General features: G+C 46.4%; 8 protein-coding genes across 8 annotated transcripts; 6 read left to right on the top strand and 2 right to left on the bottom strand.

The window, feature by feature from the left end:
* Window positions 1-500: 500 nt before the first annotated feature.
* On the bottom strand, window positions 501-1,709 carry TrAFT101_007755 (uncharacterized protein). Its single transcript, XM_024902643.2, has 5 exons — window positions 1,608-1,709; window positions 1,414-1,554; window positions 1,082-1,363; window positions 912-1,029; window positions 501-858 (listed from the first exon to the last, which is right to left on the bottom strand). The coding sequence occupies exons 2-5, from the start codon at window positions 1,439-1,441 to the stop codon at window positions 696-698; spliced, it is 591 nt and encodes a 196-aa protein (XP_024759137.2). The 5' UTR covers window positions 1,442-1,554; window positions 1,608-1,709; the 3' UTR covers window positions 501-695.
* Window positions 1,710-3,339: 1,630 nt separating this feature from the next.
* On the top strand, window positions 3,340-4,666 carry TrAFT101_007754 (uncharacterized protein; the record flags this gene model as incomplete). The annotated part of the gene is made up of 6 exons (XM_024904122.2): window positions 3,340-3,501; window positions 3,558-3,613; window positions 3,672-3,862; window positions 3,932-4,149; window positions 4,206-4,379; window positions 4,436-4,666. The coding sequence occupies 6 exons, from the start codon at window positions 3,340-3,342 to the stop codon at window positions 4,664-4,666; spliced, it is 1,032 nt and encodes a 343-aa protein (XP_024759138.2).
* A 1,566-nt stretch (window positions 4,667-6,232) lies between these two features.
* Window positions 6,233-7,216, top strand: TrAFT101_007753 (uncharacterized protein; the record flags this gene model as incomplete). Its single annotated transcript, XM_024906844.1, has 1 exon — window positions 6,233-7,216. One exon carries the CDS (start codon window positions 6,233-6,235, stop codon window positions 7,214-7,216), a length of 984 nt encoding a protein of 327 aa, XP_024759139.1.
* A 1,527-nt stretch (window positions 7,217-8,743) lies between these two features.
* On the top strand, window positions 8,744-9,234 carry TrAFT101_007752 (uncharacterized protein; the record flags this gene model as incomplete). Its single annotated transcript, XM_024904123.2, has 3 exons — window positions 8,744-8,846; window positions 8,908-9,019; window positions 9,090-9,234. The coding sequence occupies 3 exons, from the start codon at window positions 8,744-8,746 to the stop codon at window positions 9,232-9,234; spliced, it is 360 nt and encodes a 119-aa protein (XP_024759140.2).
* Window positions 9,235-9,597: 363 nt separating this feature from the next.
* On the top strand, window positions 9,598-11,049 carry DIM1 (Dimethyladenosine transferase). The gene is made up of 5 exons (XM_024904124.2): window positions 9,598-9,692; window positions 9,795-9,841; window positions 9,907-9,993; window positions 10,047-10,297; window positions 10,358-11,049. Exons 1-4 carry the CDS (start codon window positions 9,629-9,631, stop codon window positions 10,278-10,280), a joined length of 432 nt encoding a protein of 143 aa, XP_024759141.1. The 5' UTR covers window positions 9,598-9,628; the 3' UTR covers window positions 10,281-10,297; window positions 10,358-11,049.
* Window positions 11,050-11,587: 538 nt separating this feature from the next.
* TrAFT101_007750 (uncharacterized protein) lies at window positions 11,588-13,898 on the top strand. The gene is made up of 6 exons (XM_024908423.2): window positions 11,588-12,078; window positions 12,137-12,269; window positions 12,325-12,459; window positions 12,514-12,603; window positions 12,678-12,687; window positions 12,753-13,898. The coding sequence occupies exons 1-6, from the start codon at window positions 11,977-11,979 to the stop codon at window positions 13,603-13,605; spliced, it is 1,323 nt and encodes a 440-aa protein (XP_024759143.1). The 5' UTR covers window positions 11,588-11,976; the 3' UTR covers window positions 13,606-13,898.
* Window positions 13,899-13,988: 90 nt separating this feature from the next.
* On the top strand, window positions 13,989-18,410 carry TrAFT101_007749 (uncharacterized protein). The gene is made up of 7 exons (XM_024909994.2): window positions 13,989-15,420; window positions 15,496-16,818; window positions 16,876-17,104; window positions 17,170-17,291; window positions 17,345-17,602; window positions 17,694-17,911; window positions 17,975-18,410. The coding sequence occupies exons 1-7, from the start codon at window positions 14,404-14,406 to the stop codon at window positions 18,114-18,116; spliced, it is 3,309 nt and encodes a 1,102-aa protein (XP_024759144.2). The 5' UTR covers window positions 13,989-14,403; the 3' UTR covers window positions 18,117-18,410.
* Window positions 18,153-23,480, bottom strand: TrAFT101_007748 (uncharacterized protein). The gene is made up of 5 exons (XM_066128134.1): window positions 23,323-23,480; window positions 21,841-23,250; window positions 21,697-21,792; window positions 21,147-21,641; window positions 18,153-21,097 (listed from the first exon to the last, which is right to left on the bottom strand). Exons 1-5 carry the CDS (start codon window positions 23,365-23,367, stop codon window positions 18,332-18,334), a joined length of 4,812 nt encoding a protein of 1,603 aa, XP_065984251.1. The 5' UTR covers window positions 23,368-23,480; the 3' UTR covers window positions 18,153-18,331.
* Window positions 23,481-23,578: the final 98 nt, after the last annotated feature.

Genomic DNA, 23,578 nt, shown 5'->3' with positions numbered 1-23,578 from the left:
TACATTTTCGAATCTATCGGTTTCTCATTTCGGTATTTATTATCCAATAATAGAAAGATTTACGTTAAAACAGCTCAATTGATCAAACTCAACAGTCTTGACTAAGCTGTGACTTATAGAGCAACACGATGTAGGCATTATCCGTCGAACTTAAGCTAATTTAGGTAACAGTTTAAGCTTCAAATGTTCACAGAACTGTTCATATCGAACAACGACCAAAAAGCCGAGTCGGAGATTAAATAATGTGACATAAGATGGTATGCGGCAGAATGGTTGCATTGAGATCTAAGGTACATGTACTTATGCATTGCCCCTTTGGGTTAATTAGAAAAATCCATATTTGCCAACCTTTGAATAAAAACTACATCCCTCCCCTTGAACTTACCTACGTGTTGGAATAAGCGGAAATCGCTACATCCTTATTCTTATCGTGTGGATCGCGCAGTGTGGCCATTAGGAGAGGCATAGCCGCAAAAGCGGCTGGTTCATATACATGAGAGCGGGCTAGTGAATAAGATGTAATTAAGCTAGAGTTTGGTTTAAAATCCCTCTATAGTCTATGAAATGTGTGTCTTCTTGGATGAACACTCTATCTAAACCCTCTTCAATTATCTCACTTGCTTCTGGCAACTATGAGGTCATGTAAGCCTGCGGATTGGCCCCAGAACTTCTATCAATCTCATGCTTCGATAAATCTATGATTGCTTTGTCGACTTTTGGGAACTAGACATGAGCCTCGCAGCAAAAGGAACGGGCCAGGCAAGTTGATCGGTAGGATCTTTGTGAACGTCACCCGTTATGATCAGATCAACAACTGCGACGCCTATATAACCACCAATAGCGGTAAAAATGTGCCACCTGGGTATATTTAGTGCGTGATCTCCAGGAGAGATTTGGAATATGGAGCATACCATCCATGCAATTCGAAGAGGAATGCCAAAGGAATGCCAACTGCGTGCCTCACATCGGTCAAAAGGTTACATGCCCAGTCGTCGATTAGCCAAACAAAATAGCCAAAGGCAAAAGACACTAGCGATATATTTAGCTGAGTTTCGATAGGCGTACTGAAGCATTAACTTACTCATGCCCAAAAGAGAGATATTTCGCAGAGTCTTTTTGATCACAGGATCGGAAACTTGCTGAGAAATGATCTTCAGAGCACGGGTTGCGATGACGTAAATGCTCAAACCAAAAGTGGTTGCATGAAGCAGGAATTCATCCATCACCATGTGAGTGACCATGACCGTGGTGAAAAGAATGAGAAGAATTGTTCCTACTAGTTTGGTACGTTGCGGACTGGCTTTGAAGGTGAGAAGGCGGTAGACGATGGGCGTTGTCAAAAGATGCATAGAGAGCTCGTCGGCTAGAGTATGTTAGAAGATGCCGCCATCAAAGAGATATAAAAGCACTCACACATTTGAGTGTGATACTTCATCGTCATGTGGTATCCAGCAGAACAAATTCCTACGCCAATGAGACCAATGTATGAGATTAATCGAGGACCCGTGCGCTGTTGCTTTGGAGATGTGACCAAGCCGTAGATTCCGTAGATCACTACTCAATGTCAATTCCAACCACCATAGTCCAAATTTTTGGTCCAAATATACCAAAAGTAAAGCTGCTGAGGGTATTCACAAACTCAGCGATAAATCGTGTGACGACATAGTCCTATAGCGTGACATGACGATCCGTCAGAACACCATCTTAATTGACGCAGAGGGTAGACTGTAAATTACTGCTGTACCTCTTCACAAAAGCTATAATGCCATTTATAAGTAATTGCTCGACTTTTTACTAATCAATGTAGTACATACTTTAGATATGAGGTCTGAGGCCCCCAAAAGGGCTCTACTGTATCAGCCATTTCTTCAGAATGTCGTAGAATTGCTTCAGATATATCTGAGGTGTAAAGAAAACAGTATGCCCATCACTGTATTTTAGTGCTGCCAACACTACGTCTGGCTGCAAGGGAGCCAGGGCGGTACCGTGCGGCAGAAAAGGGAGAGCTGCTTAGAAGGAAATAGGCCAATCAGAATGAGCTTGGTTTCATAATACAGAAAGTTGAATTATATAATCCGCGGCTTGGTGTAATTGCCATGCAAGAGTGGCACGTATTGCTCTTGTCATTGGTAAACATTTTTTTTTTAGTAGTATCGTATCTAGAATGTACCTAGAAATCCAGATACCTATGACATGCAATACACACAGAGCTAAACCAACGATAGGGGAGGAAATACACACAGAGCTTCAGCAACTAAACCCGCTCGCATAGCCAATTTATAGCCAAATCTGTTGCTATCCATCCAGACCATATCCAACAACAGACCGACAGACGAATGATTAAAGCCGTCGAGACAGCTAAGAGCTACTTCAAGCAAGGCATCTTCTCTAGTTTCATTAATTAACAAAGGGGAGGTATTTCCTCTTATATAGTCTAGCCGGGCTTATATCCGACATCCAAACCCGGTAATTGCTCCACTTTTCGGTCCGGGGCAAACACCTCATCGCTACTATAAGATGTCGCCATTCTATGCTCACATTGCCTTACACCAAATCCTCCTCTGTCATTGGCGGTTGATAAGCAAGCAATATAGCGATGGGCATCAGACCGCGGGGTATCTATGTGTAACTGCAAGTGATAATCCTCTCTTACCAGTAAAAGAAAGTCCCTCGATACGTTTTTGAAGACCGATGTCGCCACAAACGCCGGGGAGTGGTGGGACTCAGATGAACCATGGAACCACAAACATTGGTAGAACAGCTGGGGGAATGACATGTTGTTTTATTGCAATTGTGAGATAAAAGACGGTTTGCCATGCGGGAGGCAAAGAAAATGGAATAGGAATTGGTTTTATATGAGAAGACAGCTGTGAATCTCAAGAAAAGATTAGTTATTAAAGATGAAAACGATTATAATTAATATCAAGTCTAATAATGGTTCAAGGAGATTTCTGCACCATTACCAAGATAACGCTTTAGCCTGATTGTAAAAGATCAATTGGTAAGGATTAGTCGTACAGTTCGTTTCCCGAATCCCTGTTTAACGCCCCCCGCTTGGGTGTCCCTCTCGGGACAACATATAGCCCATCTAGATACTAAATAAAAATAGGACGGCTGTCGTATCGAACTGAACACATGTGTGAAATTTATAAGATAGTGGAGGCAGTTTTCTAAACCCTTGCGGACTTAAAAGTGATATAAGAAGTGATTAGGGTCCGCAATGGTGCCATCTCGACCCATTTTGATCGGCAGAGAATCTATATCTTCTCCCAAATATTCTTTTTTAGAATACAGATTTTGATACAACCCTAGATCTGGACCAAACCACTTAGTCTCACCATGGCTACAATTCGCATAAGGCAGCCTGGGACCGAAAAAGATGGTGTCAGTCAGTCTACACTCTCTCTCGATCAAATCCCCCCTCTGGGAGCGGAAAAATTAGAGAAGCGCTTCTGGTGGCAGCGCACTAGAGCGATCGATCCATATGCAATTGCAACGCAGGTTAGAATCAAGACTAAGCACTCTACCCTATCAAACAGTTTCTAATTCCGCTGCAGCCCAGTGTCTTTGATGATCCTGACACTGCAGAAAAATACCAGCCTCCAGACAATTGGTGAGCTTTTAGATTTATAAAAGGTGTTAAACAGTTTATTAACGACTGAAATTAAAAGGGAAAATGTACATCGCTTTGATCCACTGGCGCGATGGACCTGGGCCGAAGAAGACGCTTTAATTCGAAAGATGGACTTTCGAATTACGGCCTGGGCTTGTATAATGTTCATGGCGCTCGAAATGGATCGAACCAATCTCAGCCAAGCAAACTCGGACAACTTTCTTGAGGATCTAAATTTGTCAACAAATGGTGAGAATAGCAGCTGACTTTGTCAAGCCCGAGTTTCAAACGTCATCGCTTACTCTAAATGAAAAATAGACTACAACTTAGGAAATACAGTCTTCCTCATCGCCTTTCTTCTAGCCGAAGTTCCGTCTCAGCTGGTATCTAAATGGATAGGCCCCGATCGATGGATTCCCTCTCAGATGGTCCTATGGAGTATAGTTGCTGGCGCCCAATTCTGGCTGTCCGGTCGGTCATCATTTCTAGCTTGTCGAGCTTTACTAGGTCTTCTACAGGGCGGTTTCATCCCAGATGTAAGTCAATAATGTTTCAAACTATAATGGATGCCTTGCCTATTAACACTACAAAGATTGTATTATATCTCTCGTACTTTTACAAACATCACGAATTGACCTTACGACTGAGCTGGTTTTGGGGGATGATGACGGTAGCGGAGATCCTCGCCGCTTTACTAGCTTACGGCATTCTCCACATGAGAGATGTTGAAGGTCGATCTGGTTGGCGGTGGCTCTTCCTGATTGAGGTAAGGGCAATTCTTAAAGTAAGACTTGCTATAATATATCTGATGAGTGCTTCTAGGGTCTCATGACTCTTTTTGTAGGAATTCTGGCATTTGGTTTGATGCCTGCCGGCCCTTGTCAAACTAGAAGTTGGTTCCGAGGCAAAGATGGATGGTTCTCGGAACGAGAAGAGATTATCATTGTCAACCGTGTCCTGCGCGAAGATCCTTCGAAGAGTTCGATGCACAACCGTGAACCAATCACGCCAAGGCTGTTGCTCAAGAGTTTAATGGACTACGATCTCTGGTGAGAAGAGTGTTACTTATGAGAGACACTTTGCAAATTACTATACTAATCAGTGTTGAAAGGCCACTATATATTATTGGACTCTTGTTCCAGATTCCAGCCGCACCAGTGGGCAGATATCTCACGCTGGCACTCAGAGGGCTTGGCTTCAGTACTTTCCAAACCAATCTTCTAACCATACCTTCTAGCGTCTTGAATAGTAAGTCAAAAATTATGCATGTTTTAGTAGCCCTAATTATAGATGCTGATACAAACCATAGTTATTACTATGTTTGCTTTAAGCTACTTGGCCGAGATCCGGAATGAGATGGTCTTGACAGCAATGCTTGGCCAGGTCTGGTGTCTTCCATTTTTGATTTGGCTCGAAGTAGGCTATACAGCTGAAAGCAATAAATGGGTTGTATTCACCATTATTAGTCTCTTACTGAGCTATCCCTACGGTTAGTAGTTTCATGCTTCAGCCCGTTAATGTTGGGCACAGGAAAATCGCTGACTTGCATGAACAGCACACCCAATCCAAGTGGGCTTGAACAGCCGCAATTCCAATACTGTACGCTCACGAACTGTATCAGCCGCGACATACAACATGTTCGTGCAGCTTGGAAATATCATATCGTCGAATCTCTATCGCGCTGATGATGCTCCGCTTTACCGACGTGGCAACAAATACCTCTTAGCTATCACTTCAGTGAGCATTGTCTGGTATCTGTTTACCAAATGTTACTATATATTCCGGAACAAACGGAGAGATGAGAAATGGGATGCCATGACGGAAGAGGAGAAGCTACACTACTTGGCAACAACAACTGATGAGGGTAACAAGAGATTAGATTTCCGTTTCCAACACTAGAATAGACTACACTAGCGACGAGATAGAATCCGAAAATGTCTAGTTGGTATAGTGGGCGAATGTAATCGTATTTTGAGATATTGCTTTGTATGTGGATACCGCGATTTTCGAGAGCGATGCCACAAATGGTGGCAGCTACGTATTAGCATATAAGAAATTATTGCAAAGAGTGCTAATAGAAACTAAGAACAAATGTCTATAGTCTGCCAAGGCGGCTCATCGGGGGCTGTACTATTATCAAATGATTAGCAATGTAGCATTAGCCTTATGGATCAGCCCTACATGATCTCTATTTAGGCAGTGCTATTTTACACGCCCCCTGCCCGCATTAGCTGATTCCATCACACTGAGCAATGCAGTCAACAAATAGGAATATTTTCTTCGCAGCAGCGTTATTTTAGAATCTTGGGTCATCTCACCAAGATCCACAGCAGGTCAAACTTAGCCCATAGCTTGATTCCAGCGATTACCCTTTGTAGTAATTGGATTCCACATCAATAACACGGACGAAGACCTATTTTATGGGGTACCCGTCAGCACAGCCCCTATACAGAGTATTGACTACTATGTATATTAATGAACAGATGATGACGGCCGGCATTATCGAGCAAAACTACAGTCTCTGTTGTTTTTTTCTTGACCAGTTTGGATAGTGATCGATTCACAGCTCTGACAGCGCTCTTCCTCAATCGAACGACAAAACCCAGAGCCATTATCAAAATGAAATCAGCCTTAGCTTATTTGCTTGCGTTGGTAGGCTCAAGTACCAAGCTCGAAGAGCCGATCGGAACACCAGGACTTCTCTTGACCGACGAATATACGAAGCTAGTTGCTAACCACTCTGCATCGTTTCACCCAAATTTCAGCAAAAATACCGTTCAAGGGCTACGAGCCAACGTCGCACTGGTCACACCCGATGTTGATAGTTTCTTCAGTGGATTTTCTGGCCTTGGAAGTGCTCAATTTGCCCAGGCATTGGCTTTTCCTGGAGGAGGAATAAGAGCCCAGTTCCTCGATCGACTCATCATCGTGGAGGGAAACACCGCCGCTATTCTAAGCGCCAGCAGGATCACCACAAACACCTCGCAGCTTATTACTCAGACAACGCTGGCAGAAACTATGATTTTCGACAAGGATGCCCTCCTGAGCCGCATCGTCAGTATAGGTGAAGCCGGACTCTCAACAGCGCAACAAACCGGCGAGGTTAAATTACCGTCCGTCGAGCCGATTACACTGAATCCCATTGCGAATACATCTGCCGGATTTACCTTCAAAATCAAAGAGAAGGCTGCGCAATTCAACATCAACTTCAACAAGAAGAACTCATCGGCTAATGGACTCCTTGCCACGGAAGACGTCACTGTTGTTTCCGATGGCCGCAACTCGACCGGCCGTGCAGCTCTTGTTAACTTATTCACTCGTTACAGCACTTCGGTGCCAGATCTCATTCAGCATGATGAGTTCGTCCTCGGCCAAGGGAACTGGGTAGCCACCGAATATATCTTCCAGGGAACGCGCAATGGCACGTTTACTATGCTTAACGGCACGAAAGTACCACCTAATGGCGCACAGTACCGCATCCGAGGCATGCGATTTATGAGATTCAACGACGCTGGTTTAGTTGACTTGTTCTGGCAGGCAGCTGATAATGATGCCTTTGTCAGCCCGATATATTTGGTGAATTCAATTCCCACTCAGCCATAGAGAGTGCAGCGCTTGAGTGTACAGTCGATCGAGGGCCTTCCAACAAGTGTTTACTTATAAAAATACCATCTATACGCTTCTAGACAACGCCGCTTTTAGAGGTTTGTAATAATTAGAGGGTAAATGTGTTTTAGAAATATCAACGAGAGAAAATTAGATATCAAGTTTAGTCTGTGTAACTAATGTCATACACATAATGATAATCCCTGTAACTAACGCCATACACATAACGACCATAATTTACTGCATTTATTCCTTTACATGCAAACTTGCTACTAACATGTTTGTACGAAGGATAGTGCTGATTTTACTCGTTGACTGCCACCCAAGTTTGGGTGTAGCGATTTCATTGATAACAGCATAATATTTTCTTTCAAGGAGAGTATTTCTAAATACTTTTACGATTCTGAAACCTGTGGATTGCCAAAATCAACACAATTACATGGGTCATCATACGGGGGAGACGGCCAAGCCGAGAGGCGCGAGCTCCATCCGCTACATAAGTTCCACCAATAAACACAAACCTGGAGTCAAGATAGCGAAGTCGCGAAAGCCTTCGTCACTAAAAGAACAAGAAGGGCCAGACGGATGAGAAGTAGCAACGCAGAGCGAAGTTCACTGTGCATCGCTGCCATGAGACCGTGTTTCGATATGTTAGTCTTATGTATCTAATCAAGGTAAAAGAATATATAACCATTGATTACTTTTATAGCCTTCTCACGCAGGCAAGTATTTCAGTAGCCTTCATATTTACAGTGTTTATCTCCTAAGAATGCTTGTATAACACAGTATGTAGGTATATACTTTGTCATTCGCTAGTACATGTATCCCTAAGAATTGTTCCCTTAAGATGAAAAAAATGTTTTAGTTTAAGCTTATCTATTGAATTAGTAAAGAGACCTGGGTAAGTAGGATTATAAATGTGGCGAGCGCAGCTGGCCTTGCCTCGGAGGGGTGATGTAACAACTTCGAAATGAACATCTTCTACCTAGGCACTTTATAGTACATTCAGGATAGCAATTACTAAGCCGTACAAGAAAGGATGCTGGTGGCCTGGTCGTCTATTTTCTGTTCAGTAATCATAAAGTTATGTGGAATGTCCAGCCGCATCGTCATAATGCTTAGCGCCGCGATGCGAGATGTATATAAATAGTGGTTGTGTTATATGTTTAATACAGAATAAATCGCAGAAGCAATAATTTAGAACAATTCAACTGATCTTTCTTCTTTTAATTAAAAAGATATCGACAAGTTACTATTAAAATGGCGGCCAACATTCTAACAGAGCTGCTTAGTCGCAATGAGTACGTTGACCATTTACCAATATAAAAACAACCTTTTGCATCGGGTCAAAACTAATAGATTCAAAGAAAAATTGCCCAGGGATATAAAGCTCCTCTCCCTTTGTTAACTATGGTTCCGGCAGCTCGCCAATCCGGAGCGGGCGCGATTATCTTGAGCTGTTCTGATCCACGCTTGAATCCCTACACAATCTTTGGTATTGATTCAACCATTAGAGGAATTACAATGGTCCGCAATGCTGGCGGCCGTGCAGTTGATGCTATTAGAACTATATCCGTTCTTCAGACCATTGGGCATTCGAAAACGGTGATTGTCATGCACCATACTGGTGGGTCAATGGACAAGGCCGGGCAGTAATTGAAGGGTGATCCGTGACTAACATAACTTAGATTGCGGAATGACACACTTTCACGATGCCAATATTCGAGAGGCTCTATTAGACTTTGCACCTCAGGAAAAAGAAACCATCAATGCAACGAAATACGGTGAGATTACTGGATCGTAAGCTCTCCTCAGTCCTACGCATATAATTCTACTACATTCACTAGCGCACTGCTAATTTTGACAACAGAATTGAAGAAAGCGTGAAAGAGGATGTAAATCTAATTAGCTCTTCCCCTTTCATTCGACCCGGAACAACAATCGTGGGACTCAAGTTGGATATTTTCACAGGCGTTGTTACCAAAGTTGCTGAAACTAAGCTTGCGGAGCAGTGAATTAAGCTCAGAAAAGGGACTACAGGGGTTATTATAAGGATGCTAATTCGAAGGTGTACTAATAACACATAATAGACTCATCGCAGACAATTAAATTTACCTTCCGTAACAATATTAGCGAGAGACTGGGTACATGTCATTTTACTATAAAGATATGATAATCATCAAATAAATCGCCAATATCTATTTACATGTAACGATGTATTCTTTTTGCCCCCCCAAGGCTACCCGCGCTGAAAGCCACTGACGCGTCGCCACAAAACCAGCCACACGGCACGGCAATACCTCTAGCCGATCTACCGCAGGGGCCAAAATCTCAGCGTCACTAGGTCAAGGCTGCTGCCATCGTCATCTCCACTGTATTCAGTTTCAGCAGCAAGAGCAGCATCTCACAATGGGATCCGTCGTTCTTCCGCACCTCAACTCAGGCTGGCACGTTGACCAGGCCATCTTATCCGGTTAGTCATTTTCTTTCATGCTGGCTCATAATTCCTGTCCTTTTGTGACCTCCTTTGCACAGTTTCCAAGGCACAGATTTGGGTGCTGACCGTTTCTTATAGAAGAGGATCGTCTCGTTGTCATCCGATTTGGACGCGACCATGATCGGGTAAGAGCGTTCTCACATAACCCGTGGACTCCCTTCTTTCATTCGTTGCCATCTGACTTTTCTAGGACTGCATGTTGCAAGATGAAGTGCTCTACAAGATAGCTGACCGTGTCAAAAACTTCGCTGTCATCTATCTTTGCGATATTGACGAGGTGTGTTTTTTTCATGCTTTCCACCCGGAAGAATTCTCCCTAACTCAAAGCAGGTTCCTGACTTCAACGCCATGTATGAACTTTACGACCCTTGCTCGATTCTGTTCTTCTTCCGCAACAAGCACATGATGTGCGATTTCGGCACTGGTAACAACAACAAGCTCAACTGGGTGTTGGAGGACAAGCAGGAGCTCATCGACATTATTGAAACGATATACAGAGGAGCGAAGAAAGGTAGAGGTTTGGTGGTCAGCCCGAAGGATTACAGCACAAGGCACAGATACTGAGTCACGAAGGCTCTCAGGCGAGTAGCAGAGAGTGTTTTAATTATACCCCACTTGTCTTATAATTGTGAAAGAGACAGATAACGAAATACTACCCCGTTCGATATATTCGTTCTTGTTCCAAACATTTACCTCCGACTACTACCGGCTGCGGAGCGTGGAATCAGCAGAGCTTGACTCAAGAGATGATGCACCAGCAGTGCCGAGCTTCAAGCGAAGGATGAATGCCATGGGATAACAAATCGAGTGATGGTTAATTACAAGAGGCTGGAAAATTGTGAACTTGAACAACTCAAGAGCTTTTCAGCCTAAAATCAGATGCCATTCTTTGTTCAGATCGGTAGTATCATCCCACGCAAGAGCAAAATCACATGGTTGAGCTATCGACTCAAATATAGAGCTCCCTTTAAGTTAGATACTTCCAAAGACGGGGCGATTAAACGACTCGCGAGTGTCACTATTGGGGATAAACTCGGACATATCACGACGATCTTCGTGGCACCAGATCCGATAGAGTTTATATGAGTTGTCATTTACAGAGATTCTGTGATCCACATAGAGATACAATTTACCGTCGGCTTTTATCCAACAATGTGTATATGGATTGCGAAAACAAGTTAAGATGAGTTTGGCGATAATCGCCAGTACCGGCGGTGAATTCCGAATGGCCTGCCGCGGGGCGGATAGCGGCAGACTGCTGCGGCGATCCATCGATTTGCCGGCTAAATGAAGACAGACATGCAATTATATTTAATATAACGTTTATTACGAAATACCCAGCCACTGGAGTCCCTTGTACAACTACATACTGACCTCTGAGCGAGAGACTTGACTGTATTCAAAGTGGCGTCGGTGCTACAATAGGCAAAAACTCGGTCATCATCCGCCTTACCAGGAACGCCAGATTCAACCAACTGCCGGTTCTCGGTACAAGTGTGCAGAAAACGTACATAGTATGTACCTAGCCCTCCCAAACTGCGCAACAACATCACTATACTGTATATTTACTAAACCATGCATTCAAACTTGACCTGTCGTTTCTCTTGCTTAAAGATCGCCAGATGTCCCCCATATCTGACGTAGCTTGCGGAGGAATCGTTTGCCGCTCATCCTTGGTCCCTCTGCGGGGGTGGGCCATCGTCAAGGCTGGTCTCCAATGATGTTTCATCGGCGCATCGCCGCTATGGCTGCCTACTATGCAAATGCCATGAGAGCTCCATTGCTACCCTACCTTTGCAGGACAACGATGTCTCGCTCGTGTTCCTATTAGTGCGCTTCAACGAGATTTGTTCAAGTGCCATCGCTTTTCTCAACCCAAGTCAAGTCGGCCCGGCAGAAACCCGATCCTACGGAATTATCCTGTGTAAAGGAGCACTTTTGTCGTAGGTCGCGTCAAGTCGGCATTAGCTAGCCCTGATGCCTCGTACGAGATGGAGGATATCTGGAAAAGATTACATGCGTTATAGCACAACCCCTCTCTGTGCAGTTTACACGGATACTTTGGAACGTATATAAGTACGATCAAACAGCCATTGAGACCTATACTTTTCCATTGCTGCAGGGGAGCAAGCTGTCGACAGTTCTTTATCTATATACGCCTTCTTAGAAGCGCGATTCGTAGCTTCTATTGGTGCAAACACCAGTTACCCCTTGCAAAATTCCCTAGAGTCAAAGATACGCCGGTCTATCAATTGTGAAGATGGGCTATCCTTCGACGGGTCGCGGCATCAAGCCATCTTCTATGGCTACTTTAGCCTTTCTCTTATCAGGCACAGGCGCAATTGTGATGCCTAGTGGAACTGTAAGATTGCTATTCAGACCTTGGTCAAATGCCTTTATACTAAGAGAATAAAATACAGGGAAAAGTTCCAAGCCTGGGTTGGAATTCATGGAATGCCTATCACTGCGATATTGATGAAAGCAAATTTCTTTCAGCCGCTGAGCTAATCGTGAGCACCGGTCTCCTTGACGCAGGATATAATTACGTCAACAGTAAGTTGCTTCTTTTCATAAATGTTGGCGAATAACCAGTATTAACAACATGCAGTTGACGACTGCTGGTCGATGAAGGATGGGCGTGTTAATGGCCATATTGCCCCCAACACGACCCGTTTTCCCGACGGCATCAATGGGTTGGCTGATAAGGTCCATGGTATGGGCTTAAAACTAGGCATTTACAGCAGTAAGTCATATCTCCCTCGATAGTATTCTAAAGAATGCTAATAATACGTATTAGCTGCCGGAAGTGCGACATGTGCTGGCTATCCGGCCAGTCTTGGGTACGAGGATGTCGATGCCGCGGATTTCGCCAGTTGGGGAGTAGACTGTAAGTGCACATTTAATTCGCATCTCACACTACAAGTGTCATCTCCATGATATCAACTAACACTCGATGAACAGATCTAAAATAGTAAGCTGGAGCCTATCCATCTTCCGCTATCATCAAGTATTCCCTAGGCTAATTATATCTGATAGTGACAACTGCAACATTCCCTCAGATTGGCAAGATCAGTATGTTGCCTGCGACCCAGACGCTGTCGCAACCGGCCCGAATGGCACTTGCACCACTGCTCTTGATCCAAACCTTGCGCCTCCAGGATACGATTGGGGCACCTCGAAATCGGCCCAGCGCTTCGACCGCATGAGAGACGCCCTGGCCAAGCAGACCCATGAAATTGTGCTCAGCCTGTGTATCTGGGGCACGGCCGACGTCTTCTCTTGGGGCAACACGACGGGCGTTAGCTGGCGCATGAGCGGCGATATCTCTCCCGAATGGAGCTCTGTTACTCACATCCTAAACTTGAACTCATTCAAGATGAACTCGGTTGGCTTTTGGGGCCACAATGACGCCGACATGCTCGAGGTTGGCAACGGCAACTTGACACCAGCCGAGACGCGCACCCACTTTGCTCTGTGGGCCGCCATGAAATCTCCCCTTCTCATCGGAACCGACATCAGCGTGCTGTCTCAGGACAACATCAACATCCTGAAGAACAAGGATTTGCTGGCTTTTAACCAAGACGATGTTTACGGCAGGCCTGCGACTCCATACAAGTGGGGTATCAACCCTAACTGGACGTACAACAGTACATATCCCGCCGAGTTCTGGGCCGGCCCTTCCAAGAATGGCCATCTGGTGTTGATGGTGAACACTTTGGGCCAGACAACTACGAAGAAGGCAGTTTGGTCAGAGATTCCGGGTCTTTCTGCTGGAAGGTATCGTGTAAAGGATGTGTGGAGCGGCAAGAGTCTGGGCTGTCTAACTTCGTACTCGGCATCCGTTGCTGCTCATGACACCGCCGTCATTTTGGTTGGTCAGAGGTGTTAGGAGGTTGTGAAAGGATTGGCTATAAAAAGGCATTATCCACGTCCTAGTTGTCTACCTAGGGAGCTTACATGAAGCTTTCCATAGAATACATGTATAAGGTTGTCTGCTCGAATTTCGCCCAATAGACGATGCTGCGAATACTACTCGCATCGAACAAGCGACGTATTCCAGATTAAAAGTGTTTACATTGGTTCAAGGCTATGCATATACAAGCCGTATAATGTTCCATTTTCAATCGTTGATAGGTCATAGTCTAATGCTGACTGCATGTGATTTGCCGAAGCTGATTTCCCAAATCAGGCCCTAAGAGGAAAAGCCTCCAGCGCCACCAAGCGCTGCTAAAACTTGCTTCTTTGCGCCAACAATTTTAAAGCAACAGCAATTGCGTCAGCCATCCCAGACATTAAGTACATTGCTTTTGAGCATCTCAATGTCTGTTGTATTGCCGTCCTATTTTTTCGGTCATTGGCCTCCTTCCTCTTGCCCAACTGCCTGTCTTCGCGATAAGAAATCGTCAGTCGATTTCTCCTCTGACGTCAGATGCCGAACGCCGGTGATGACTTCAATCTCTCCGTAGACTCACCGAAACTGCGATAACGAATTCATCACCCTTTTTTATTTATTTTTCTTATATATAATTCCTCTCCTTCTTCTTCTCATTCATGATCCCTTAACCCTCGGCAATGCCTCTGATAACTATCCCGAGCCTGTAATCCAGATGCTTCTTATCATGATACTCTTAGCTTGACAAAATCTCAGCCGCTAGAGCCGGACACAGCAACAGCATCTCAACACCAAATGGCTTCCAATCCCAACAGCTCATCGCCCCCCAGAAGCCTCAGTCCCAGCCCTCCACCAGCTCAATCTCCAAACAGCATCGACGTCGAAAATGAACCCACTCCACTCTCGCGTCCAGCATCTACAAAGCTTCGTTTCCTCGCCCAGGCGCCACCGCTCCGGACAACCACCACCTCAGCAGCCCAGTCCGAGTACGGCAGCAGGCGCAGCTCCTACATAGCTCCCATTGACCAGATCCTCCCAGACGACCACATCGACCCGGAAACATTCGGCGTGGTAGAAGACCGAGATGGATTCTTCGACGCGCTGTTCCTGAAGCACACGCCGTTGGTGCCGGATGGCTTTGAGGAACGATCCAGGGCCTCGCTGCCCGCTGCTTTTGACGAAGACTCACCGCTGGCAGCTCGGCGGTTTCTGCCCAGACAGTATCGCGAGATCAAATGGGTGCTCCGACGGGTCGCAACAACTCGAACCGGCCTTCGCCTGCTGAGGTCCTTTACCGCCTACTTTGCAGCTTACATCCTGTGTCTGGTCCCGGCTGTTCGAGAGTGGTTTGGTCGCTACCACTACATCATCACCGTTTCTGTCATCTTGAATCATCCGGCCAGGACATTTGGTGCTCAGGTAGAAGGTGCCTTATTCACCACCATTGGCACAGCAGCTGGTTTGGGATGGGGGGTTCTTGGTCTCCTATTATCTACGTCGACTCCCGCCGCCAGTGCAGGCTACGGCGGCATTCTAGCACTTTTTCTCGCCTTGTTTATGGCAGTTGTGGCATGGATACGCTCGTACTATTCCAGGCTCTACCAAATGGTGGTCTGCGCAGGTGTTGCCATTACGTTTACTCTTTTAGCCCAGACTTCGGGCACCATCATCGTATGGGAAAAACTGAGAAATTATGTCGTTCCTTGGCTCTTAGGGCAGGCAATTGCGCTGCTAGTCAACTGTGCTATCTTCCCCGACGCTGGTTCAAGACCGCTCGCTCTCATCTTTCACCAATCCTTTTCTCTTATGCTGGTTTGTACTTCACACATCATCCACTACCGAATTGCTCACTTTATACCAAGGTTCTGACTCTTTGCCTTCGCTTAGGAAGCCATAGTCATCCCACGTCCTCGAGATACCAGGCTCAGGCGACGTCTAGTTCAAGCATTCGTAGACCTATCCGCTGCCTACAAAGACATGCGGTCCAGTCTCACCATAACCCGATTCAAGCCCGCCGACGTAAGAGAGTTGCGAAATCTAATGCAGGCCGTCATTCGAGCACTACTCTCCATGGAAACAGAGAGTGCTCTCTTTAGCGAGACCGATGATGGGCATGTACCTATAGTCGTCGAAGCCACTCAAATGTCTTCCTCATCCTCTAGCAGCAACGATCTCACCAACGTTACCAACGACAAGCCTCCCGAGCTGGTAAAGGAGGTGGATGTAACCCGTATTGTGATTAAGAAGTTGGCAAAGCCTACCAAGGAGATCCTCGCCTGCATGAACCAAGGGCTACAGGCAAGCCAGGCTACACTAATGGACCTATCAGGCTACCGACAATATCTCGGCCCTCCGAGGGACGTATCATCCGAGATTGCACCCGTGCAAATTCGAATGAGGACCGCAAAAGCAATTTTCGATGGCGTCGAGTCAGAACTCCTGGAATCAGGCCAACTACCCCCCGCGTCGATGAACGATTCAGCCGTAGTTCAACTATTCATCTTCGCGAGACATCTCCGCGAAACTGCCACCACAATCGAAAATCTCATGGGAAAAGTATGCTCCATGCATCAATACTCGAACTGGCCAAAGATTCACCCGCCGTCCTATCCGTTACATAAAGCCATCCACTTTGTCAACCCTCAGGTAACCCACGACCGCGGAGGTGCCACAGCCGGGTCGTACCATGTAACTTTCCTTGAAATCGCCCGTGCTTTGGAGTCGATAAAATGCCGAGAATACAAACCCTTGGAAAAGTATGACGATCACGTCTCCGAAACTGAGTTGAGAGCCGAGTTGTCGCACCTTACGGACCCAGGTGCCCCGCCTGACATGGATATCAAGAAGAACAAGCTAAGCTATAGAATCTGGAAGATCTTGCATCTTATGCAAGGCTATGAGAGCCGGTATGCCTTCAAAGTTGTTCTCGTCACATCTCTCCTCTCAGTTCCCTCATATCTAAGTTGGGACAAGGTCTGGTGGGACGAATACGAAGCTTGGTGGGCAGTCACCATGAGCTGGCTCTTAATTCATGCTCGCGTAGGTGGTAACATTCAAGATCTATTCGCAAGAGCCATCTTAGTCATTCTCGGTGCCGTATGGGGTGGCGTTGCGCATGCTGCTGGAGATGGTAGTCCCTATGTGGTTGCAGTTTTTGCGGCTATTTTCATGATACCTATGCTATACCGGTTCACACTAAGCTGTCACCCGGTACGAATCAAATTGCAGCGCTCCAAAGATCAAGAGTCAAGCTAATGATATTCATAGAGATCTGGCCTTGCGGGGTGTTTATCCTTTACAGTAATTTCGCTACAGCTTCAAGCCGGCAATCTCCCTTCATCGCCCGCTCTAACTGCCACACTCAGAGGCGTCATATTCCTCATTGGCACCATCGCACCTATCGTGGTCAATTGGTGTCTGTGGCCGTTTGTCGCAAGGCACGAGTTGAGAAAATCACTATCTTCAATGCTCCTCTTCCTTAGTATCATATATCGAAGTAAGTCATGTTTTAGGCATAGATAAGCTGGTAGGGTCTGAGGTATATGTGCTAACATTCGACAGATGTTGTGGCAAAATACATCTATTTCGAAGAAGGAAAAGAGCCAACCCCTGAAGATATCGTCCGATCCGAAATCGTCGAGGGGCGCATTAGAGAAGGTTTTGTAAGGATCAGACAACTTCTCGTAAGCATTCATCTTACCTTGCCAGAAGAAACAAGTAATAACGGTTCAAATAGGTCATGACGCGCCATGAAGTTCGCCTCCGCGGCCCCTTCAATCCCCTCCCATATTCCGGCCTTGCGGACTCATGCGAACGCTTCTTCGACTACCTCATAGCCGTTCGACAGTCTGCCGTATTCTATAACCCAGACTATATCCGCGATAATCCAGTGGCAGCTCAGCATCTCTTGGGCTTTAGGCGAGATGCCGTGGCTTCGATTCTAGCCAATTTATACATCTTCGCTGGCGCATTGAGAGCAGACCGCAAAGTACCCGTACGTACCACTCTCTTTTTCTTTTCTTTTTTTTTTTCCCCCACCCTTTAACATTTATTTCAATCCAATCAATCCTAATCTTTGAACATAGCGCTACCTACCCAGCGCCGCTGCAGCCCGACGAAGGCTCCTCGTAGAAACAGCAGCCGTGGAAGACTCAATGGCCCATCACAGCGAAGCGAGTGACATAAGATGGCATAAGAAATGGTGCGACATATACAGCTACTCGTACAACGAGAGTCTTACCGGCTGCGTCGCACAGCTGGAAGAACTAGAGAAGTTTACCAAGCTGATTGTGGGCGAGCAAGGGTAATACCTCCCATCTCATTTCGTTTTTCACTAAGCTAGTTCTTGCTAACTGAATCGCTGTAGCTTTGACGCCGAATGGAATTTCTTAGAGCCGTATGAGGACGACGACGACGACGACGACGACGACGACGACGATGATGATGATGATGATGATGATGAAGACGAAGAAGATGACGAGCACAATCATCATGAAGATAACGATTAAGGCAGCGTTGGCGAACGACACTAAACAACTCAATGACAGCTCATGGCATACGTTTTGCCAAGAAAAATAAATAATGTCTTCAATATCATGTCTCTTTATCCTATATTCACAGTATCCTGATAATCCATAATTGCGCCCTTTGACATAAAATTCCGTGACCAATCCTCCCGCCCAATGAAGAAAAAAAAAACATATACCAAATAATCATCTTTAATTCAATATGCGCCGTCGGTCATTTCATTCAAGATATCTCGCGTAATTAGCTTTCCCTTGAGCAACATACCCTCTCCCATCCGCGCCCTTCTCGGCGACGGCTTTTGGTTCTCTTTATCCGCGTGAGAAGTGGAATTTGCCTTTGCCGGCATCCTCTTGGGCGATTTCCTAGGCGTTCGCTGCGTAAACCCCGTGAGCTGCGTGCTCAGATCTGCAAAACAATGGCTCTCGAGAGCATTCTGCGGCATATGGTATATCCAACTGCGGTCTTCCATCAAAGAGATAAACTTGCTCAGCATGGTCTCCTCTCCGCTCCCTTTAAGAGTGCTCATGCTGCCCACGACTAGGAGCTTAGTCTTGGCACGAGTGAATGCCACGTTGATACGCCGCCAATCTTTGAGCAAGTCTCCGATATTGCAAGCCTCGTTGCTTCGCACCAGACTCAGAACAATGACTTCTTTGTCTCGTCCCTGAAATCGATCCGTTGTGTGCATCTCTATGCCAGGAAAGTGCTTGAGTTTATCTTTGAGAAGATGGAGCTGTGCACGATAATGTGTCATGACACCAATTTCAGTAGCAGGGACGCCCACCGTGAGCAGGCTTTCAACAAGCTGCGAGACAATTTGCCCTTCAGCCGGGTTGATGATACGTTTTCCCTGAGCTTCTTCACGAACCAGGGGCCGAATTGTATCCGTATCAACAAATCGAACACGAGCTTCAGCGTCAAGGAGGTCGTAAAGCCAGCATCGTGATGGCACAGGGCCAGTACAAAACGAGCGAGCTGTTCCAGATCGATGAATAGTCGTTGGGTCGTGATGGTGCTGTCTTAAAGACTCCATGTTGGGAATGTGAAGCTTCTTCTTGCGCAACTGCTCTGTTCCACAACGAAGTCTGCCGTTGTAGATGAGGGTATTGCTCAGAGTCATAATGTCTTCACACATACGATACTGATGTTCCAGGTTGACGACAGACTGTGGGTGTCTGTCTGATAAGAGCTTAAACAAGCTAACATCTAAGCCGCCCTGTCTAGCTTCTTCATTCTTCACCACCGGAGGAAGCTGGTTGTGGTCTCCGACCAGAACAAACGTCTTTGCTAATCGAATCGGACCAGCACAGATGGGCAAGGTGATCTGTGAGGCTTCATCCACAATGCAGTAATCAAATGATCGTTCGATAAAGACCTGGTGGTTAATTCCCAGGCAAGTAGTAGCAACAATCGGGGTGCCGTGCCAAGCTTCCTTTATCTCCTCAAAAGTCTTCTTTGGTTGTCCTGCGAGGTGTGCAAAATGCTGAACATCAGGGTGGACCTTCGCTGGAGCTCCAAGACGTAGGATAGGGATTTTGTCAGATTTCAGCTTGAGAAGGATGTTGTCAACGGCCGTGTGTGTATGGGACGTCAACAGCACTGTTTTATTCTGTGACACCAAAGCCTTGATGATGTGAGCAATGGTGGTTGTCTTGCCTGTACCAGGCATTCCCAGTACCAGAGCATAGTCTTGTGCACTCATGACCTTTTCGATAGCCCGCCGCTGATCAACGTTCAAACTCTCCCCATCTGTAACTGTGTATTGAGTCGCCACTGGTTTAAATCTAGGTGGCTCCAAATCGACAATAAGCTCGCGAATTCGTACCGCAGCCGGCACGTCATTAGCCATCATCTGAATCAAGTTGTTTCTCACAGTGGCCATGCCATTACTAAACTCATCTTGATCCAGGCGGTATCGAATAGGTGGCTCCTTGATCTTCCCTTGGCTTTGTTCCACCGACGCTCCTTCGTGTGCAACTTCCATAATGCTAGCAAAAACTTGGTTATCGAGCTCGTCAAATCCGGGCTGCCGAATCCGAGCATTGTGTAGACGCCGGTCCACTGCAACGCTTATCCTTTGCTTTCGAACAGAAGTGATGTATCCAATTGCCAAAGCATAATGCCCATCTTCGTCTGACACGACGATTGGCTCGCCAACTGTCAATTCTGATCCAATAAAAGTAAAATCGGGCATTGGCTCTCGCTTGATGAAAGTGTAGTGAAATCGATTAATTCGAGGATTATCTTCATCAACCGATGCAGATCCTTCTTCAATGATGACGTCCGAAAAGCACCGAGACTTTTTCTCACGCTCAGAGCTCGTCATCGTCCAAAGCTCTCTTTTCGTCTTCTGCCCCTCCTTCTCTTCCTTCGTCAATAAGTTTTCCCATTTAATGAAGAATTCTTGGTGTTCCTGCGTCAGATGCTTGACAACCTCATTGAATTTTTCATTCATGCCGCTAGTTTCTCCGTCTCCATCATCTGCTAGCCGATGATAGATGAAACAAGAAGTTTTGGCATAGCATTTTCCACACATGTGTTTGCTCTTCAACATTGGGGGTAGCTGAACACTTCGTTCTCGGATGTAGCATGCCAGTTGGTTTCGCTGCATTATCATGTGCCGGAGCTCGTGTCGAATTGCAGGGATTCGCATCGTTTTAGATGTTTCCATGTAGTATAAAATGCCATGGGTAATATCAATGTCGTAACGATCCGATAATAGGAGGGTATAAAGAGCCGTCTGCGCCATGTGGCTGCTGTTGGCATGCTTTCCTGTCTTAACTTCAAACGGCACTGTCAATACTTGGCTCTGCTTGCCATCCGTCATCATGACTTCCACCGTTGCATCAATATTCCCCTTTAGCCCATACATGGGTGACCAAACATGCTCCTCAACGTCAAGCAGTTTTCTAACAGCGATGGTGGCTTTGTCGCCATTTCTCCCTTCCACAATGGCGTCGGCCTAGATAAGTGTCAATCTCTTGTTATCTGTGAAAAAAGTTTCATCTTACCTGAGGCTGGGATGCCACGAAGCTCTTGGCCCAGTAGCTAAGTTCCGTCATCTTGGACTGCAGGTGTTCTTTGGCAGCCGCGATGCCCATCTTAATCGTATACAAGTCTTCAATATGTCTCTCAATATTTTTGTCAATCAACTCAGAGAGATATCCGAGATCAAACCTGTTAGCAAGTAATGCTTCCTGAAAGATTTCGTGAAGCATCGTTCCGTATACTAATGGAGGCGAAGCTTCGCTGGTAGCCTTGACTCGATCTTGGAGCACAGCTCGACGCGTGCAGCCAAAAGAATCGGCAACAACTGTTGCGGATACCAACTGATCAGGGTGCAGAATCAACAGGTTCTGGGCATCATCTACAACACACTGCCCCTTGCTCGAGAACTCTCCGATAACATGGACGTAGGCATCAGAATGCGCTGGTGTGTCATACCAAGAGCCTCGTAACTGTACAGTTCGGGTACTCTTCGAGCCATCTGCTTGAATCAATAGGATCTAGCATGAGTTAGTATAATGTACTCATGAGATGAATTCCGCTAGCTCGGCGTACCTTTTCGGGAGAGACACGGTTGTATTGATCGACGTATTCGCCGTCTAAAACACTTGTTACTAAATACCGCTGAATAGTCTTGATTTTTGTCTTGTTCTGGCCTACGTTTAGCATGTTTTCTTTCCGGATAGCTTCCTCACATACAGCTGTTGAGGCAGTGCCTTGCTGTTGGGCCGCCTGGGTCGCAGCGAATTCTACCGCTTCAAAGTCGACGTCTCCGTCAAAGGCATCGTCGCCGAATTCATCTTCCAGGTCGGCCAGTTTCTGTGGAGTTTTATTCTTGAGTGGTGTCTTCATTGTCTTTGAAGTCGTCCTTTTCCCTGACGCCGGAGTCTTTAGTTCTAAACTTGCCAGCAAGTCGTCTGCCTCATCAAAATCATCGTCGTCAAAGTCGTCAAAGTCGTTCAAAGCAGGTTTCTTGTCCATTTTTTTGCCCTCTTGTTTGACCGCTCTTTCCGTGCCATGCCCGGCCGGTGCTACACTCTCCGTTGTCTGAGATGCCTGAGTAGCTTGGGTTACCTGAGACGCCAGCATAGTTTCTTCAAGCATCAAGAACTCATCATCCAAATCATCGTCATCACCGTAGTCCGAAACAATCGGGCTCGGCAATCGGCCTTTTGACTTTCTCGACGGGGAGTTGTTATTATGGGGCGCAATCTGTCTCTTCTTAAGAGACGGCGAGTCCATTCCCCCCACTTCGGTATCGTCTTCCTGGCTCTGGTTTTGCATACTACTCGAAACTGAATCCAGTAACGCTGTGACAAGAGAGGACTTGGACGCTGCCTCCAATTCTCGTTGGCTGGCGCTGACCTGGCTGCCCGATTTCGACTTCTCCATCCTCCTCCTTTTGGGCCACTGAAAGCCACAGCTAGCAGCTCGACGCAAATTCTCCTGGTCGACCAGAGCAGCTTGGTTCTTGGATGGCCGTGGAGACGAAGACACCATCAATTGGGCCAAGATCGGATTCGCCGCACCAGACGCAGGAGACTGCCCCCCATGACCATTCAACGAGTATCGGTCCCAGAGCTCCAACGTCGGATCGGGGTGAGGCGACTTCAATGCTCTGGCAAGCTTCTTAACGTTAACTGTCGGCGTAGCGATTCTGTCGGCAGAGGGCGATGAGATCGGCGAAGAGCTCCTGGCTCGTTTCCTGCCCTTGCGGGGCATCATCGGCGAGATGGTGGCGAATGCATTGGGATCCCGCTTGTTGTCCCACAGCAGCTTGTCGTTTGGCGAGATGGTGGTGTCCTCCTCTGGTATTTGGCTGCATGGCTCGAGGAGGTCGCTCCAATCCAAGCGAGTCACCGGAGTGGCACTATTTCCAATCATTCTTAAATGGGAGGGTGTTTGCTCGTTCAAAGCAGATGCCGCTGCCGCTGCACCCTTGCCCCTCCCATCCACGCCCCTGTCTGCTGCAGACTCATCGTTCGAGTCCTTGTACAGAAATTTGTTCAGCTTCTTCTTCGTCGCTTCTGATATGGGAATCGGATTTTTCGGGTTCGCTGGCTGTAGATTGTTGGGATGGCTGTGAGACCGCTGCCAAGGCGAGCGTTGCTGCATCGCGCATGTAAGTGACAGTCATAACAAAACAAAACAAAACAACCAGTCTGCGGAAAGTAAACATACTCTTGGAAGCCCAATCCGCTCAGAATAGGACTTCTGGAGCGGCATGATTCGAGATGATTGTGCTTAGAGTCTTACATCGAAAACCCTCCAGCACTGCATAGTTTTGGCATATACGATAAGCAAAAATGCCAATCTATCGTCCCAGGACTATTTAACTTACAAGGGCAGATTGCCGTTAGAACGCGCCTCTAAAACGCGACGCGCCCCGCCAATTGCTCCAACAACCGCAACAAAAGCCCGGCAGCACAGCGTTAAC

The sequence above is a fragment of the Trichoderma asperellum genome, chromosome 4, assembly GCF_020647865.1.
Source record: "Trichoderma asperellum chromosome 4, complete sequence".
Classification (NCBI taxonomy): Eukaryota; Fungi; Ascomycota; class Sordariomycetes; order Hypocreales; family Hypocreaceae; genus Trichoderma; species Trichoderma asperellum.
This window is presented reverse-complemented; position numbering and strand designations above follow the sequence as displayed.